Genomic DNA, 17,449 nt, shown 5'->3' with positions numbered 1-17,449 from the left:
GGTAATCTACACAGCGGTTGCTGATAGGCTGATGAAGAGAAGAGGTAGAGGATATAAAGACCTTTGAAGACATCAAACGGTGTGCTTGTTATGTACTTTGTGTACGCTGTGTTGCTGCTTTGCAGACGCTCTGTGCTGGCCTGATCGTTCCCTTGGGGAAATAAAGGAAGGAAAGACAGCTAGCAAAGGAATATTGGGAAAGTTTCACTCGTGAGTAAGATTCAGAGCAACGGGATTACAGACACAGGAGGCTAATGACAACTAAGAGTGAGTAAACAGCAATTGTGTCTACCGTGTACTACGTTGAAGAGGAGTTGCTTGGTGTGTGTTTTTCTTGTGTTTGAGGTCCCTGGCCCCACCGGAGAGGGAAGCGTGGGCGAGCCGTGGGTTGACCTGAAACACGGATGAGACATTTGGATAGGAAGCGTCGTCTACGAATCGATCAGTGGCCCTGCGGGACAAGAAAGCGTGGGTGAGCCAGAGAAGAAACAAACCACACATCAGGGCCGTGAGTAATACAAAACCTATTCTCAACAGTGACCAAAACATCGCCCAACCATCCTCCCGAGGGAATCGAAGCTGGTGGCTAAGTCCATATTTTATATCACGTGAAGTGTGTACAAGAGTGCTGTGGGTGAGTTTCACTTATTACTTGGTGTTGCGCTGTACTTGCTGTGTGTATGCTGTGCTTGTAGCGACCAAACTGCCGGCCTCGGACGAATCGTGAGATGATTATACCTGTTGTGGCCTGAGTCCTACGAAGAGAGTGCAATTCAGCCTTGGCCCTGGGTGTGTTGGAGAGAGCTTCACTCCTCGATAGAGCGGACAGTGGTGAAGCCCAGTGGTGGATAGGAGTGAGTAATTTTCTGAAGTGCACTGTGCGGATTGAAGGTCATAGTTGTGTGTGTGTGTTCGACCTAACCAACAGAAACTCGTGGTGGCGGAGCCTCAACGAAAGTTTGCCCCAACTCGGGACCCCGGTTGTGGAAACAGGAGGGGGAGTTCGGGAAGCGTTCGGCTCAGTGCCACTGGACCCATCAGTCCCCACGACGCCCGAGAAGCTTGAGCGGACGGGTGAAGGAACACGGTGCACCAACGTTGTAGCGAAAGTCCACTGTCTAAGAGTGAGTACAAAGATTCCCAGTGTTGTGAGTAACATACCTCTGTGTAGTGCTATCGACTTGTGCTTATAGCAATCACTTACCTGTGTCTAAACGAAAGCTCTGTGTGAACAAAGATCCCCAGTGTTGTGAGTAACATACCTCTGTGTAGTGTTATCGACTTGTGCTTACAGCAACCACTTACCTGTACCTCAACGAAGGCTCTATGTGGAACGAAGATCCCCAGTGGTGCGAGTAATTTACCTCCTGTGCAGTGACATCAACCGGTGCTTATAGCAATCACTTACCTGGGCCTGAACGAAAGCTCTGTGTGAATGAAGACCCCCAGTGTTGTGAGTAATTTACCCCCGGTGCAATAATACTGATCTGTGCTTATAACAATCACTTACCTGTGTCTCAACGAAGGCCCTGTAGGAAACGAAGATCCCCAGTGTGGCGAATAACTTACCTCTGTGTAGTGTATTGATCTGTGCCTCCAATGACCACTTACCTGCGCCCCAGCTAAGGCTCTGTCGAGTAAAAGGACCTCCAGTGTTGTGAGTTGTTTCCCAGCATGGCCCACTAACGTTCTCTGCTTCCAGTAGCGGCTGTAGAGCGACGAACCTAAGGCACAGGAGAAAGAGGGAAGATGGAGGACTAGAGTAGCAGTAAGACCACATTGAATCACATTGTGATAACTCGCCTTTTTGATTCTGCCTCCAGGAAGAAGCGGAGCGCGCCACGGATTCTAGGACCAGAGCCCTAAAGGAGCCCCTGTCCCCCAGTCCTTGTCCCAAGTGGCCCTGGAGGCGAGAAGCAGACCCCTTTAGTTTTAAATTGCCCTTTCCCCTTCCCCCCTTTCCTTTTAAATATTTAATAAAGTTCATTTTAACTGTAGTTTACTCGTCTGTCTGGTCATTGGGGTGGTCTTGGGAAACTCCTCGAGGTGGAAGAGTTGAGAGGGGCGTGACCTTTAGTATAGTCGGGTCCTCCCCCGTTGTGTGACATTTGCTTTCCAAACTCAATAGAGCTTCAGAGGAGCAAATTGTGTCTGAAATTACCTCTCTTTCTATGATGCCTCCCGACCTGCTTTTACCTGAAGAGAGCTTGCGATTGAATGAGTTGCATTGCAAATTAGATGAGATTTATGAGTGTAAAGCAGAAGGAGCCTTTGTCAGGTCCAGAGTTAAGTGGTTAGAAAAAGGCGAACAAAATTCTTCCTACTTCTTCAGTCTAGAAAGACAAAGGGGTAATCACAGCACAATTCACCATCTGAATATCAATGGTGTTATTTCTGACGATCATTGTACCATTTCTAATTTCTGTCATAATTTTTTTTCTAATCTTTATAAATCCAACTACTGTGTTGATACTGCCACTTCTTTTTTGGATTCTTTAGTAAATGTACATTCAATTAGTGCTTCAGAGAAAGAAATTTGCAATCAGGATATACTATTAGAAGAGGTTGCTGATGCTATAAAACATCTTAAATTTAACAGATCACCCGGCAACGATGGCATTTCAGCAGAATTCTATCGACAGTTTTCAGATATTCTTGCCCCTTTTCTTTTGAAAGTATTTACTGAGAGCTTTAAAAATCGCAAGCTTCCTCCCACTATGACTCAAGGAATTATTTCCCTTATTCCTAAACAGAAAAGGGATTTGCTCTTTATCGACAACTGGCGCCCAATTAGTTTATTAAATAATGATTATAAAGTCTTGGCTCACATACTTTCTAAAAGATTAAAAAAAGTGCTCAGTTCTATAATAGATGAGGCTCAATCTGGATTCATTAATAATAGGCATATTTCAAATAATATACGTTTAGTTTTAGATGTTTTAGATTACTCTAATTTAATTTCTGATGATAGCTTTCTTCTTTTCTTGGATTTTTATAAAGCGTTTGATACTTTGGAACATACATTTATTTTTCAGTGTCTTGAAAGGTTTGGATTCGGCGATTTCTTTTGTAACGCCATAAAAACTCTATACACAAATGGCAGTAGTTCTGTTATTCTAAAACATGGTGCAACCCATCGTTTTGAAATCTCAAGGGGAATTAGGCAGGGATGTCCCATCTCACCCTACCTTTTTCTTCTTGCAGCTCAGCTTCTCTGTCTTCACATAAAAAACAGTAATCTGAAAGGAATAGATATTGCTGGAAGAGAGGTGATCATCAGTCAGCTTGCTGATGATACAACTCTTTTTCTTAGAAATGCTATGCAGATCCCTCAGGCAATAAATATTATTGAGTCTTTTTCTAAAGCCTCGGGCCTACATTTAAATGTTCATAAATGTGAGCTTTTGGCCATTAAAAGCTGCAATGACCCATTTATTCATGGTATTCCTGTGAAAGAAAAGGTCTGTTATTTAGGAGTTTATATAGTGAAAGACCAAAAAGAAAGGTGTATATTTAATTTTCAACCACTTACGGATAAAATTCAGAAGAGATTAAATCAGTGGCTACAAAGAGATCTCTCTTTGAGAGGTAGGGTACTTCTTACTAAGGCTGAAGGCCTTTCAAGGCTCATTTATGCTGCTCAATCCGTTCACTTGGAGCCAAAGTTGTGTAAAACTATTGACCAGAAACTCTTTAATTTTTTTGTGGAAAAACTTTATTCATTATATCAGAAAATCTGTTGTAATGAACGTTGATGAAAAGGGTGGCCTTAATTTTCTGGATTTTAGTACTTTAAACTATACCTTTAAAATTTCTTGGTTGAAACATTTTAGGAAAAGTCCAGTGTCTTTATGGAACTTTATTCCCAATTATGTTTTTTCTTAGTTTGGTGGCCTTGATTTTCTTCTTCTGTGTAACTATAAAAAGGAAAAATTACCAGCATCACTATCAGCTTTTCATAAACAGGCTCTTTTGGCTTGGTCTCTGATATTCAAGCAAAATTTTTCACCCCATAAGTATTTTATTTGGAATAACTGCAATATTTTGTACAAAAATAAATCTATATTTTTTCAGAATTGGGTTGATAAAAATATTTTGTTAGTTAGCGAATTAATCAATTCTCAAGGGTTTTTATTTTCATATAAGGAATTTCTAGATCATTTTCAGTTTCCTGTTTCTCCCAAAGAATTTTCAATAGTGATGGGTTCAATCCCTTCAGGTGTACTTGCTTTATTGAGAGGTGCTCATTATAATCTTCATCCAGTACCTTTGAATCTGGTTGATACATTTGTTGGAAAATTGTGTTTTTCGTCACCCTACAAAAATAATAACAGATCAATCCGTTCATTATTCCAGCAGGACATTGTTTCTTTGCCATCTGTGACTGCTTATTGGAATAATGTGGTAGAAAATATATGCTGGAAAAAAGTCTGGATGCTTCCACATTTCTATTTCTTAACCAATAAAGTAAAAGAAATTTCCTTTAAAATAATTCATATGCATTACCCTGCAAACCACTACTTAAAACATTTCAAGAAGGACATTTCCTCCAGTTGCTCATTTTGTGACAATTCTGAAGAAACTGTAGTTCACCTTTTTTGGTGTTGTTCATTCACTAAGATATTTTGGCAAGATGTTTTACGATTTATTAGAAAAGAAATTTACAATGAATGTATGTTGTTTTGGAAGGATGTGGCATTAGGTTTTGTGGACTATGATAAATCTAAGAGAAATCAGTATTTTATTATTAATCTGATATTGCTACTTGCAAAGTTCCACATTCATAAATACTTGAGAGCAAAACCTCTTTTTCTTGTTTTTTTGAAAGAGTTTGAAAAATACTTTACTACTATCAGAATGTCTGAGAACAAAAAGCTCTAAAAACTCTATCTGTATGTAATTCCTTTCCTTTCTTTGAGGTCTTATAATTTTATTTATTATTATTTATGATAACACACTTAACCTATACCTCCCCCTAGTTGTTCTATATTGTTTTGTTTTGTTTGTTTTTCATACTCTTGTTGTTATTGTTATAATTTGTCATTTTTGTTATCTGTACATTGTTTTTGAATAAATAAAAAAAAGCAAAAAAAAAAAAAAAGTAGGGGAATAGAATATACAGTTTGTATGGTATAAAATGCATTATGTCTATGGAATGTCCCCACAAATCATGGAAAACCAGAATGTGTGTGTGTGTGTGTGTGTGTGTGTGTGTGTGTGTGCGCGCGCGCGCCATCAGAGAAGTTGATAAAATAATCAAAGGCATTGCGGGAATTTATCTTTGTCTATAAGCAAATAAAAGTGAACAAACACTAAAGAGCTGAAATCAACTTAACCATTTAATCTGAACTGCCTTTCCATGGCTTGCCATCCACTTGCAGGTGTTTTTAGTAAAAAATTTGAAAAATTGTCAATGGGAAAACCTTAAAAAATGCTTAAAGGATAATTCCGGTATTCAACACCCCGAGTCCCACCTCTGGTCTGTCCTGGATGAACTACAGTGATGGACACAGAAACTTTGACAATGGGTCGTGTCTCGACCCCTCGACTCATCTAGAAGCGTCTCCCGACCGCCCCAGAATGGAAGTCAATGGCCATGCACAAACATGTCATCAAAACAACACCAAACGTTAATCTCCAAAACTGTACTACTCACCGAGTGGCCCGTGGTGTTCGTTGACGATTAAAAACAAATATATTGGCGCAATGTATGATTTCAATCCGTGTTATTTGCTATAGTGGAACTATTTTTTCAGATACCTCACAACCGCGTATATACTTCCGCTCTATATTTGAGTCTGAAGCATGAATGAACGTAGTCCAACAAACTGTAATAAAACGGTAGCATACTTTCAAAATCAAGTTTATTTAAAACACTTACACCATCCAATATGTTTTTTCATCAGCAAAACAATAAAGAAGATATTTTTCAGAAACCCCAGTGCTCCGTCATGCAAGTCAACAGATCCGCACACTTTAAGAGCTAAAGCATATATATCCAATACAACAGTAATCCCCCATAACTCCGTGTGACATATTGACGTCTTATGAAGCAAATCAATCAGTTTTTGCAAGAAACTGAACGTTATTTACAACACTATTAGCGTGAATGCCAAAGCAGGAAGCGTGCTTTCCGTTTGAGGTGATCTCTTCCACTAGTGCTGTTGGCTATGGATGTTGGTCTCTCTGCGCCACCTATAGAGCGGGAGCGTGAAGCGCACTTCCTGCTTGGCAAAAGCTCTGCATTAACGCTGTAATATATATATATATATATATATATATATATATATATATATATATATATATATATATATATATATATATATATATATATATATTCGAATCTCAAAACTGAAAATCAAATGTCAACCCACGAATCGAATGTCAGCCCTACAAATATGGGAAAAATTTCTTCTGAAAGTAAACAGACCCTTTTCTGTTTCCCGGCGGCGGAGTGATATATCAGCGAGCAATGCGTCTTCCAAGGGAAGTCAATGGAATTTTACAAAATGCCAAATAAAACACGACAGAAACTGTATTTCGCTACACAACTTGTTTTTAATCATCAACGAACACCACGAACCACTCGGTGAGCAGCACAGTTCCGAAAATGAACGCCAAGTGCTGTCCCAATGACGTGTTTGTGCATGGCCACCGACCTCCACTCTGAAGCAGCCAAGAGACGCCTCCAAACGAGCCAAAAACTCAAGACACGACCCACCGTCAAAACCTCTGTGTCCATCACCGCAGCCCATCCAAAACAAACCAGAAACGAGACCCAAAGCGCCAAACACCGGAATTATCCTTTAAACAATGCCAACATCATATGCCAAACCTGAATACACTGCATAAAATTAATGATAAAAAATAAAGTTGTGATGTGCCATCAGTTGTGGTCTTGACCGGTCTTGAAATAAAATTCCAAGTCTTCTTTGTCTGAGACCGAGACGAGACCGAGTTAAAATGCGGTCGATTCCAAGACGAGACCAAGACCTTTAAAAAGTGGTATTGAGACCGGTCTCGAACTCAGTGGCGGCTCGTGACTTCTCATCCGAGGGGCGCGAATTCAAAATAAGTGTTCGGAGTATCATGTGTGTGGTTCCCTTTTCCAAAATATGTGTCATGGGTGTGGAGAGATCATGTGTGCATCACGTGTTTTGTCAAAATAAGTGCCTGCTGCACTAGCGTCAAAACCGTTTATGATAAAAGAGACGCTCATGTTCCAAAAGGCACTCCCTTAACATTAAACTCTGATTAGGCATGAGATTATGCGAGTATCTGGCAAACATGATCGTCTCTTTTATCATAAACCCTTTGACGCGTCTGCAGCAGGCACTTATTTTGGCATGACACGTGATGCACACACGATCTCTCAAAGCGCAGAACACATATTTTGAAATTACGTACCACACACATGACGGGCAACATACATGTTGTGACGAACTTCGCATCGTGCGCCCTCAGAAAAAGAAGTCACCAGCCGCCACTGCTCGAACTACAACACTACAGGTGGGTCAGTCATGATGTTTCGCTTTATGCAAATTTGTTAACTCACACAATTTTGTGTAGTCTATTATATTATGGAGAAACAAACCTGCAAAATTAAGCATAAATAAATGTAATAAAAGGTAATTAAAGTATTAAATGTCTGAATTAAACAAATACAAGTCACATTACATTTTAATGATTATTTTATATTCATTTAAAAATTGTATTCGTTCATTTATTTTAATATTTTTATGCATTTATTTATTCTAGTTTGTTCAACATTAATGTTTATTTAAAATAAAAATTGAATTGCCTAAATAAATAAATTTATTTAAATAACAACATTTTCTGTACGTTTCACTTCAGACAAATATCAATATTTATCAGTTCCATTTGTGTTAATAACATAAATGCAAGCAAAACATCACTGCCAAATTTAAATGCAAACAAACAATTTTTTTTCATTTCCAAAGTAAAGAAAATCAAGACAACACTAAGCAGTTTATGATGATCGGTTTGGAAAACGAAAGATTAACTTTTCTTTCTCTATTCTTTATAACACCCAACCTGTGAGTGTAATGACATAAAATAAACACAATATTTATAGTTTGGATGAATACGGAAGAGGATTAGGGCCACTGGTGAAAAAAATATTTGAATTCTGAGTTTATTCTCAGAATTCTGACTTTAATCTCAGAATTCTGACTTTAATCTGAGAATTCTGACTTTCTGAGATTAAAATCAGAATTCAAATATTTTTTCACCAGTGGCCCTAATCCTCTTCCGACCGTAGATGGAAGATGTTTAATTTAATATATTATCTTTTAATGGAACAGATATGTCTGTATATTTACCATGTGTGGTTAAATAATTGTCAGCTTTTTCCAAATTATTTACAGTAGATATTTAAACATTATTTTGAGCTTTAATGTTTCAATTCTGGAATTGTGTTTATTGTGGGGGGGTCTTCACGAGCCTTTGGGCCTGTGCTCAGTTTAACCCATTTCGGGTTTTCGCGATCACTCTGTCACACGGACTGGATTCTGGATCGTGGATTGCGGCAGGGATTTGAGGAGTGTTGGGAAACAAACAAGGAGCTTCGCGTCGCGTCGACTGCAGGCCGCTGTGTGTATATATCGCAAAAGCGTTCGTGCAGACCGCGCATTGTTGCGTTATAACACGCGCATTGCAACGCTGAGGACGATATGAACAGCTGATCGTTGCCAAAACCGCGCAATGTCCGTCAAATCCAGCAGCACGCGTTATGTTCACGCTCTGGTCGCAGGATGTAAAATGAATACAACACCACGATATCCTACAATATCGTCCTGAGAGACGGAACCGTCTGCGGCTTTTCTGAAGACTCGAGGCCTGTCATAACGGATTTATCTGTGGCGACAGCTGAGCGACTCCCGCGCGCAGGACGCGACGCGCCGCGTCTCTCTTATTATCGTGGATTTAACCGAATGATCGAGAAGAAATCGTTTCGTTTGAGTCCGGTCACGCCGTGATTTCAGCACCGAAAGTGAGCGCGCATGCAAATGTACGTGTCACCATGGTAACCGCAGCGAATCACCATAGTTACTCCATTGATCATTTAGGCTGTAAGTTACAATCACGTGAACAGATGTCAGTGCGTATTAATGAAGGATAATCTGACTTCTATATGTGTGGAGAGAAGAGTAACGTTAACTCAACTTTTACACAAATACTTCATTACTTATGTAAATGTTTATTCAAATTGTTTCTTTATTTAACACGGTTTTTTTATTTATTGTTCTTGTAATAAGTGTTGACATCATTCGACATCTCAAACCTGAATGTTTGTTCGTCAGGTAAATCTGTGCCATCTCACTTTTGGAAATTATCTTAAAGACCCCCTTTTCCTCCCTATACATTTAGATCATATAATAATAACATAATAAAAAATATACATAACAAAAAATATATAGCTTACACAATATTTGCACTTTCATTGATTTAATAACTATTGTTTGTTTTTTAGGTCTGTACCATGCATCCTCCAGGCAAACAGCTGATGCCCACATAGAGATCTCTGAAGAGAGTCTCTCTGGCTGCAGAGGATGCTGGGAATCTGTCGTGGGCGCAGGAAGTTCCTGGCTGCTTCTCTTGCGCTGGTCTTTATTCCGGCCATCACTTGGCTTTATCTGTCATCTGCAAACTTTACCGGTACGACACCTCTACACACACTCAGTGCAGTACAGACATACATTGAGTCTTACAGATGTGTGACATTATGTGTGGACTCTTCAGTCAAACCGCTGGAGCTTCAGTCGTCGGCACTGATCGGAGCGCTCGGTGAACATCAGTCTTTGGAGCTGAGGCTGCGAGATGCGCAGGACCGGAAACGTGACCTGCAGAGAGAGTTCAGCCCGACATCCAGAACCTCAACCCATAGCAACCGTCACAGCAGCGGTCGTCATGGCAACCAGATACACACCCACTCCACAGAAGAGGGTACGGGTGACAGTGAGGCTAAAAAAGCCGGGAACAGCTCGGACTGCGTGCGTCAGCCTGTGGTGAACAAATGTGAGGTTAGTGTGAGCGCTCGTGCTGTTTATTTGTGGGCTGTTTAACTTTTATTTGCATGATTTATTTGATCAAAAGTGTTTATTTACAGACCATTCATATTGCCATCGTGTGTGCGGGATACAACGCAAGCAGAGATGTGGTCACTTTGGTCAAGTCAGTACTGTTTCACAGGTAAACTAATAATCTGTGATTAGTTAAAGCCTAACCCTAAAATGAATGTGGTGTAAGCTACGGATGTAAGACGACACTAAACGAGTGTAAATGTTTGTCTGTGTATCAGACGAAATCCCCTTCACTTCCACGTCATCACGGACTCCATCGCTCGTAAGATCCTGTCTGATCTCTTTCACACCTGGATGGTCCCGGCCGTTCACGTCAACTTCTACGACGCAGATGAGCTTAAGGTTTGTGTGATGTCATTCATTACTGTTTTATAATAAATCATGCAGTTGTTAGATCGGCGTTGTGTGTTTTTCAGTCCGAGGTGTCCTGGATCCCTAACAAGCATTATTCTGGCATCCACGGCCTGATGAAGCTGGTGCTGACCAAGACGTTGCCCTCCGACCTGCAGAAGGTCATCGTGTTGGACACCGACATCACGTTTGCCACCGATATAGCCGAGCTGTGGGTCGTCTTCCACAAGTTCAAAGGTGCTACTGAATGAAAAATGTTGATGATGGACAGAAATGTTTATTTTATTAATATTGTCAGATATTGTGAATGATTTTCCTTACACTGTAAAACATTATATCAAATCAACATATATTTATTATTATTTATCAGAATCAGAAGAGCTTTTATTGACAGGTTTACACATATGAGGATTTGTTTTGGTGACAGAGTCCTTTGAAGCTGCATTGAAACTGTAAACTGTTGAGGTCCACTAAAGTCCTAAAAAAAACTTCATTTCTTCTCGACTGAGCAAAGAAAGATGCTTTGAATGAAAGCATCTACTTAATGCATAAGCGTAATAAAGACCAGTGGTCGTATCTCTCACATCAATGATAATAGGTTGTCAAATTAGGTATATATGAAGATGTGAAGGACCTGTGGTGAAACGGTCGGGAGGTCATGAGGTTTGTTTACTGTGCTGCTGACATTATAAGACTGTGAGAGGATTTCAAGCTGTGAGAGATCTGAGATTCATGGACAGGTTTATAGTATTGTGCTGTTAATGTCTAGAAAGAGCGGCTGAGATGTGTTATTAGATGTTTGACTGAAACAGTTTGAGGAATAAATCAGTCTGCATTATTTGATTGATGGACTGAAGCTTTGTTCAGGTATATAACAATTATTTAGATTCTCTTTATAGTGACATTCACACAGATCTATAAGTGATAAAGTGTTACAGAATATATGCTTACACTGTATTTAATATACATTGATTTAGACCGGGTGCTCACTGTAAGTTTGTGTCTCAGGTCAGCAGGTTTTGGGTTTGGTGGAGAATCAGAGCGACTGGTATCTGGGGAACCTCTGGAAGAACCATCGGCCGTGGCCTGCACTGGGACGAGGATTTAACACCGGTGAGTCAAACTGGGTTCTTATTAGAGAAGATTAACTTACATGATGACAGCGGTAACTAGTGAATAATTGAGCTGATGATGGTGTGTGTGTCTGTGTGTGTTTGTGTTTTTTAAAGGTGTGATTCTGCTGCTGTTGGATCGTTTAAGGAAGCTGAAGTGGGAGCAGATGTGGAGATTGACAGCCGAGCGAGAGCTCATGAGCATGTTATCCACATCACTCGCTGATCAGGTGAACACATCATCATTTATTTAAATGATCAATATTCCTTTATTCTGATTATTACTGAGTTAAAACATGACATAAGTACTCTTCACACAGGATTAGTATTATTATATTACAGTGGCTAGTCTTAACAGTGTTTGATATTCAGCTCGTCTTGATTTAATTATTTTATTCATCCGAATGGAAAAACATCCATATCTGAATGAATGGGACACAAGAAGTTCAATATATGTGCGTTAGTAAGACATTACGGCAGATCACGTTGGCCAAAACATGAAATGAACCCCGTTTTCAAAAGATATGGCAGAAAATCACAGACATTTACATTGGGACCGTATTAAATTTCTCAAAGGACCTCAGAGTTTGGTGAAAACAGTAGATAAATTGCTCTGGAATTTTTATGGAGGTCGTCAGAGAAAAACACAGACATGGCCGATTCGGACGGGGTTAAAAACACAGAGGACCTCTGAGAAGCACCATTTTCTGAGAGGTCTCCCTGTAAAACTAATCCTGTCAGAATTTCTTTGATGCATCTGCACTTCTTAAAAAAGAAATGGAAAAATAAATTCCAATTCCAGGCACTCAGTAGGATGCAAAAGTTAAAAAGCCTTTATTGATTATCGAGGGCTAAAACAATAATCACCAACACCCTGATGAAGGCCAGTGGGCAGATACGTGTTGGTGTTTTAATGTTTTAGCCTTCTATAATCAATAAAGGCTTTTTAACTTTTGCATCCTACTGAGTGCCTGGATTTGGAATTTGTTTTTCCATTTCTTTTTTATAAACTATTTACCCTTCCAAGAGCACCAGAGGATACCAGCAGCGCTCCAGCTCCCATTTGTTTAACATCTGCACTTCTGTTGACTTTCTGTTGTTTAAGAAATGAAAACACTTGACACGTTTATAATGAATAAGATAATAGTTGAGTGTGATTATAGTAATTGGTTATAATTTGACATAAGTTTAAATCAGGCATGTGTTAGAAAAGGCCTTTTAATGACAATAAATTGTAGAAATGAACTACTATAATTGATGTGTATGTGTTGACATGTATGTGTAGTGTACGGCTGCTAAAGTAATATTGTGTGTATAGGACATCTTTAACGCAGTGATCAAACAGAACCCATTCCTGGTCTATCAGCTGCCGTGTTTCTGGAACGTTCAGCTGTCGGATCACACGCGCTCAGAGAAGTGTTATAAAGATGTGTCTGATCTCAAGGTGAGTCATGTTATTAGATTTAACACATACTGAACACATGATCTCTACACTATATACACTCTTATGTCAACACTTGTTCAGTTTTAGAGAGTCATCCACAAAATATAGTTTATGCTAATGCTCATTTTTATTTAATGCTCATTTTTTGTCCTCAATGTGACATTTGTGCTGGAAAAAATGATCAAGTAGCTGGGTTTCCATTAAAATGTTAAAAACAAAAACAAACATGAACTATGTGCGTTGCCACAAGTTGTTTGAGTGAATAGCAGTGGTATTGGTAATTTAGTAACCAAAAAATAAATAAAACAACCCAGGAAGGACTGCATTTAGTTATGATTACGCAAGTTATTAATTAACTAGCAGTGCAGCTTGTAATTGCCAAACTCAATGCTGTGCACAGAAGAAGGAATGCAAAGTTTTTGAATCAGGCACGAGCAGCAAGGGCATTAAGACGACATCAAGCCTCATATATTTGAATTGAATTGAATATATGATAAAGACAACGACAGCTGATACAGCTAGACCATCAGTCATGTGGGTTTAATCAGCAAATGTGTTTCAATCTCCCATTATTCGAATTTATGCTTTTTTGCACAAGTCAAAAATCTACAGAGCCCCTAAGGGGACATGGAGCAAAAATGAAATAAAGTTTAGTTTTGCGTGCGCATGTGAAACTATCGCATTTAGTTTCGTGGCACTTCTCTGTTATTGGTCAAACTCTTGATGTGACGTGATGTGTGCACGCAAAACGAAACTTCTGCACATGAAGGTTTCGCGTGAGATCATGAAAGTTTCACGTGAGCACATGGAACTAAACTTTAGATTTTTTTTTGCTCCAATGTCACCTTAGGGGCTCTATAAAAATCACCTCAAGCTTGCGTAATTTTTTTTGCAAATTAAAGGGACAGTAAGCATGGTTTTAAGTGTTTTATTAATCAAAATCAATGTCTTTATTCATAAAGATGTCCTCATTGGTGTCAAATGAATGAACTGACTTTTCTTTGTAAGCTTAGAATTTCTTTTCTTTACTTACATTGAATGGGTAAGTCCAAGGATGTTTCCATGTTGTTGTCACTTGTTTCTTATGCGATACTTCAAAATGTGCATAAAATCAGTGTGATTAAAACCCAGTTAATGTCACTGTATGACTAGTGGTATAAAAAAAGGATTGGTGACATCCTCTGAAAAGCAAAATAATTTTGAAACATTGCTTATTGTTTTATTATGTGTAGGTGATCCACTGGAACTCTCCTAAGAAGCTTCATGTCAAGAACAAACACGTGGAGTTCTTCAGAAATCTCTACCTGACCTTCCTGGAGTATGATGGGAATCTGCTGAGGAGGGAACTCTTCGGGTGTCCCAGCGAAACAGACCACAACTCTGAGACCGTGAGTTTCAGAGGACAACACACACACACACACACACACACACACACACACACACACACACACACACACACACACACACATACAGACGCTTTATAGATGATTGAGTCATCAGCAGTGCAGTGCTGTAATAAATAAGATCAGTATGTTCCTGATATCTCCTCAGCTCCAGAAGACTCTCTCTGAGCTGGATGAAGATGATCCGTGTTATGAGTTTCGTCGGGAGCGCTTCACCGTTCACCGTACACACGTCTATTTCTTGCACTATGACTATGAACCCAGCGCTGATAACACTGATGTGACGCTGGTGGCACAGCTCTCTATGGACAGGTAACAGAACCAACATCTGCATGAGGTTTATATAAATAAAGTCTACTGCTAAAGTCGTGGTGATATTTTGTGTGTCAGACTGCAGATGTTGGAGGCCATCTGTAAGCACTGGGAGGGTCCCATCAGTCTTGCCCTTTACCTATCAGACGCTGAAGCCCAGCAGTTTCTGCGATACGCTCAGGGTTCAGAGGTCCTGATGAGCAGAAGTAACGTCGGATATCACATCGTCTATAAAGAAGGACAGTTTTACCCCGTCAACCTGCTGAGAAACGTTGCTATGGGTCAGGTGAACACACCTTACATGTTCCTGTCAGATATCGACTTCCTGCCCATGTATGGACTGTATGAGTACCTCAGGTGAGGGTCTTCATCGAATAAAACTTCGTATTAATCATTCACGCAGAAGTTAACAGGTTATGAGTCATGAGTAATCGTCTGGTTTGTGTCTCAGGAAATCGGTTGTGCAGCTCGACATGGCGAACACTAAAAAGGCTCTCGTGGTTCCCGCGTTCGAAACGCTTCGGTACAGATTGTCCTTTCCCAAATCTAAAGCTGAGCTCCTGTCACAGCTCGACATGGGCACCCTCTTCACATTCAGGTGATGTTTTATTTCATGAAGTCTTTATAATTGCAGATTGTCTAGCAAGGTGTCTGCCGAGAAACTCTGTAACACATGACTGAGATGTCCATTAACTGTTTTATTTAAAGACATTTTAAAAATCTGTCAATATTCTTGACAGATATCACGTGTGGACGAAAGGTCACGCACCGACTGACTTCGCTAAATGGCGGACGGCCACGACGGCGTATCGCGTGCAGTGGGAGGCTGATTTCGAGCCGTACGTGATGGTCAGGAGAGAAAGTCCCGAGTATGACCGACGATTCGTGGGGTTCGGCTGGAATAAAGTGGCTCATATAATGGAGCTGGATGCACAGGTGAGAGTTTACTATCTAATAAAAACTTAACTCTTACCAGGCCATTGATGAGTTATCTAAAATAACGCTTCACAAAAATCCATTACAAAAATTTAATTATCTCAGATTTTTACTTAAAATTTTGTATTTTTTAAAAAAAAGATAAGATTAAAGTTTTTTTCTGTTCTTTCATTTGACATATTGTATGTATATATTTTAATAGAGGAACATTTTCTGGGTGGCATTAAACTTTCGTAAAAGCATTAAAATGCTGGCACTAGCTGGCAACGCTGGCAGGGAAAGAGTTACAAATATCTAGATTTTAAAATTCCCAGATTTGTTGATTTAAATAAAGAGTATGATATCTCAGAAGTCTTTGGGTACGTATAAAGTGTTAATTTCTGTATTTTCAGGAATATGAGTTTGTGGTTCTTCCCAACGCATACATGATTCACATGCCTCACGCTCCCAGTTTCGACATCACCAAGTTTCGCTCAAACAAACAGTATCGTATGTGTCTGAAGACGCTGAAGGAGGAGTTTCAGCAGAACATGTCTCGCCGTTACGGTTTCGCAGCGCTCAAGTACATGACAGCGGATAACAACAGCTAGCCAAGAAAATCCTGGAATAATTCCATCCCGATGATTCCCAGAAGCGCCGGGCAGCCGTGGAGACTGATGTGAAGTTACGGGTGATTCATGAGGACGCACGGCTCGTGATCAGTCACACATTCATTCAGGGATCTGACGTTTATCACTGGTGTTTGACACCAACACTGGGAATTACACTGCTGACTATGATGAAGATGAACAGATTCTTCAAAAAAAAAAAAAACTTACAGAGTAAAGCAGACTGTTAATTTACATCTGATTTGATGTGTTTCTGGATTGAAGGTTTGATTGTGAAGTAAACAGAGCAGTGTTAGGATGAATGTTGTGTGTTGTACAGTAGATGAATTGTGTGTTTATTCTCAGCAGTGTAATAAACAAAGATCTGGACTGACAATAATAACTAATGAGAGGCCAAAGCAAACACTTCATAGACGCTTATAAGACCATCATTCATCAAAGACTAACACACTGATCTTTTCTTCATGATGTGTAAATGATGCTTTTGTTATTGAGAGAATGTGTTTGTTTGACAGTATGGGTTGACTATGGTGATGTGTTGGTGTCATTTGTTATTATCACTAAGTAAAGTTAAAGGCAGATTTACAACACTGACAACGCATCACACATCTGATGTTTGCTCTCTTTCACCTTAATGATATCATATTTTTGTCTCTAAAGCATTCCTAACAGACATTTAACAGATGTTTTAGAGATGTTTATGAGTGTGAGTGTTTTTAAAGTGTTTAATTTCTGCAACATTGGTTTCTTAACTGAATTCCATAAATTATTGTTTTCATATTTCTTTCTAACAAGTCCCAAAACAAACCGAGCCAATGGCTGCTATTATCTTTGCAGCTGGGATACAAGACGATCAGTATTTCAACATCCAAAAATGTACAGTTACACAAAAACAATGTTTATCAGATATTTGTGCCATGAGCCTGAAAGATTTTGTTTTATTATACTGAAGAGATAGATGATCAGATAAACAGAAAGACTAACTACTACTGATCTTCAGCACTTTATTCAGCTCTCATTATTTCTGAGGTTTTTCAGAGATTGTATGCAGTGTTGGGTGTAACTAGTTACTGTAATTTAATAACTTTTTCCCTATTACTCTTATTTTTCCTGTAATTTAATTCCAGTTACTTCTGATGTAATTGAAGTTAATACTGTGTATGGATGTAGATCAATGATA

At 39.4% G+C, this 17,449-nt stretch overlaps 1 protein-coding gene across 4 annotated transcripts; it reads left to right on the top strand.

Moving 5' to 3' along the window:
* Positions 1-8,543: 8,543 nt before the first annotated feature.
* Positions 8,544-17,255, top strand: large1 (LARGE xylosyl- and glucuronyltransferase 1). 4 transcript variants are annotated; one of them, XM_055191240.2, is made up of 15 exons: positions 8,544-9,013; positions 9,494-9,678; positions 9,763-10,043; positions 10,130-10,212; positions 10,322-10,445; positions 10,520-10,691; positions 11,463-11,567; positions 11,684-11,796; positions 12,885-13,010; positions 14,243-14,398; positions 14,562-14,725; positions 14,804-15,082; positions 15,177-15,323; positions 15,466-15,661; positions 16,054-17,255. In XM_055191240.2, the coding sequence occupies exons 2-15, from the start codon at positions 9,573-9,575 to the stop codon at positions 16,249-16,251; spliced, it is 2,250 nt and encodes a 749-aa protein (XP_055047215.2). In that variant the 5' UTR covers positions 8,544-9,013; positions 9,494-9,572; the 3' UTR covers positions 16,252-17,255. The 4 variants fall into 4 exon arrangements, with proteins under 4 accessions (XP_055047215.2, XP_055047216.2, XP_055047217.2 ...); XM_055191241.2 differs by having other exon boundaries at positions 8,544-9,031; XM_055191242.2 differs by lacking the exon at positions 8,544-9,013 and adding an exon at positions 9,100-9,212.
* Positions 17,256-17,449: the final 194 nt, after the last annotated feature.

This window comes from Misgurnus anguillicaudatus, chromosome 1 (assembly GCF_027580225.2).
Source record: "Misgurnus anguillicaudatus chromosome 1, ASM2758022v2, whole genome shotgun sequence".
Lineage (NCBI taxonomy): Eukaryota > Metazoa > Chordata > Actinopteri > Cypriniformes > Cobitidae > Misgurnus > Misgurnus anguillicaudatus.
Note: the sequence above shows the minus strand (reverse complement) of the source record. Positions and strands in the feature narration are given on the sequence as shown.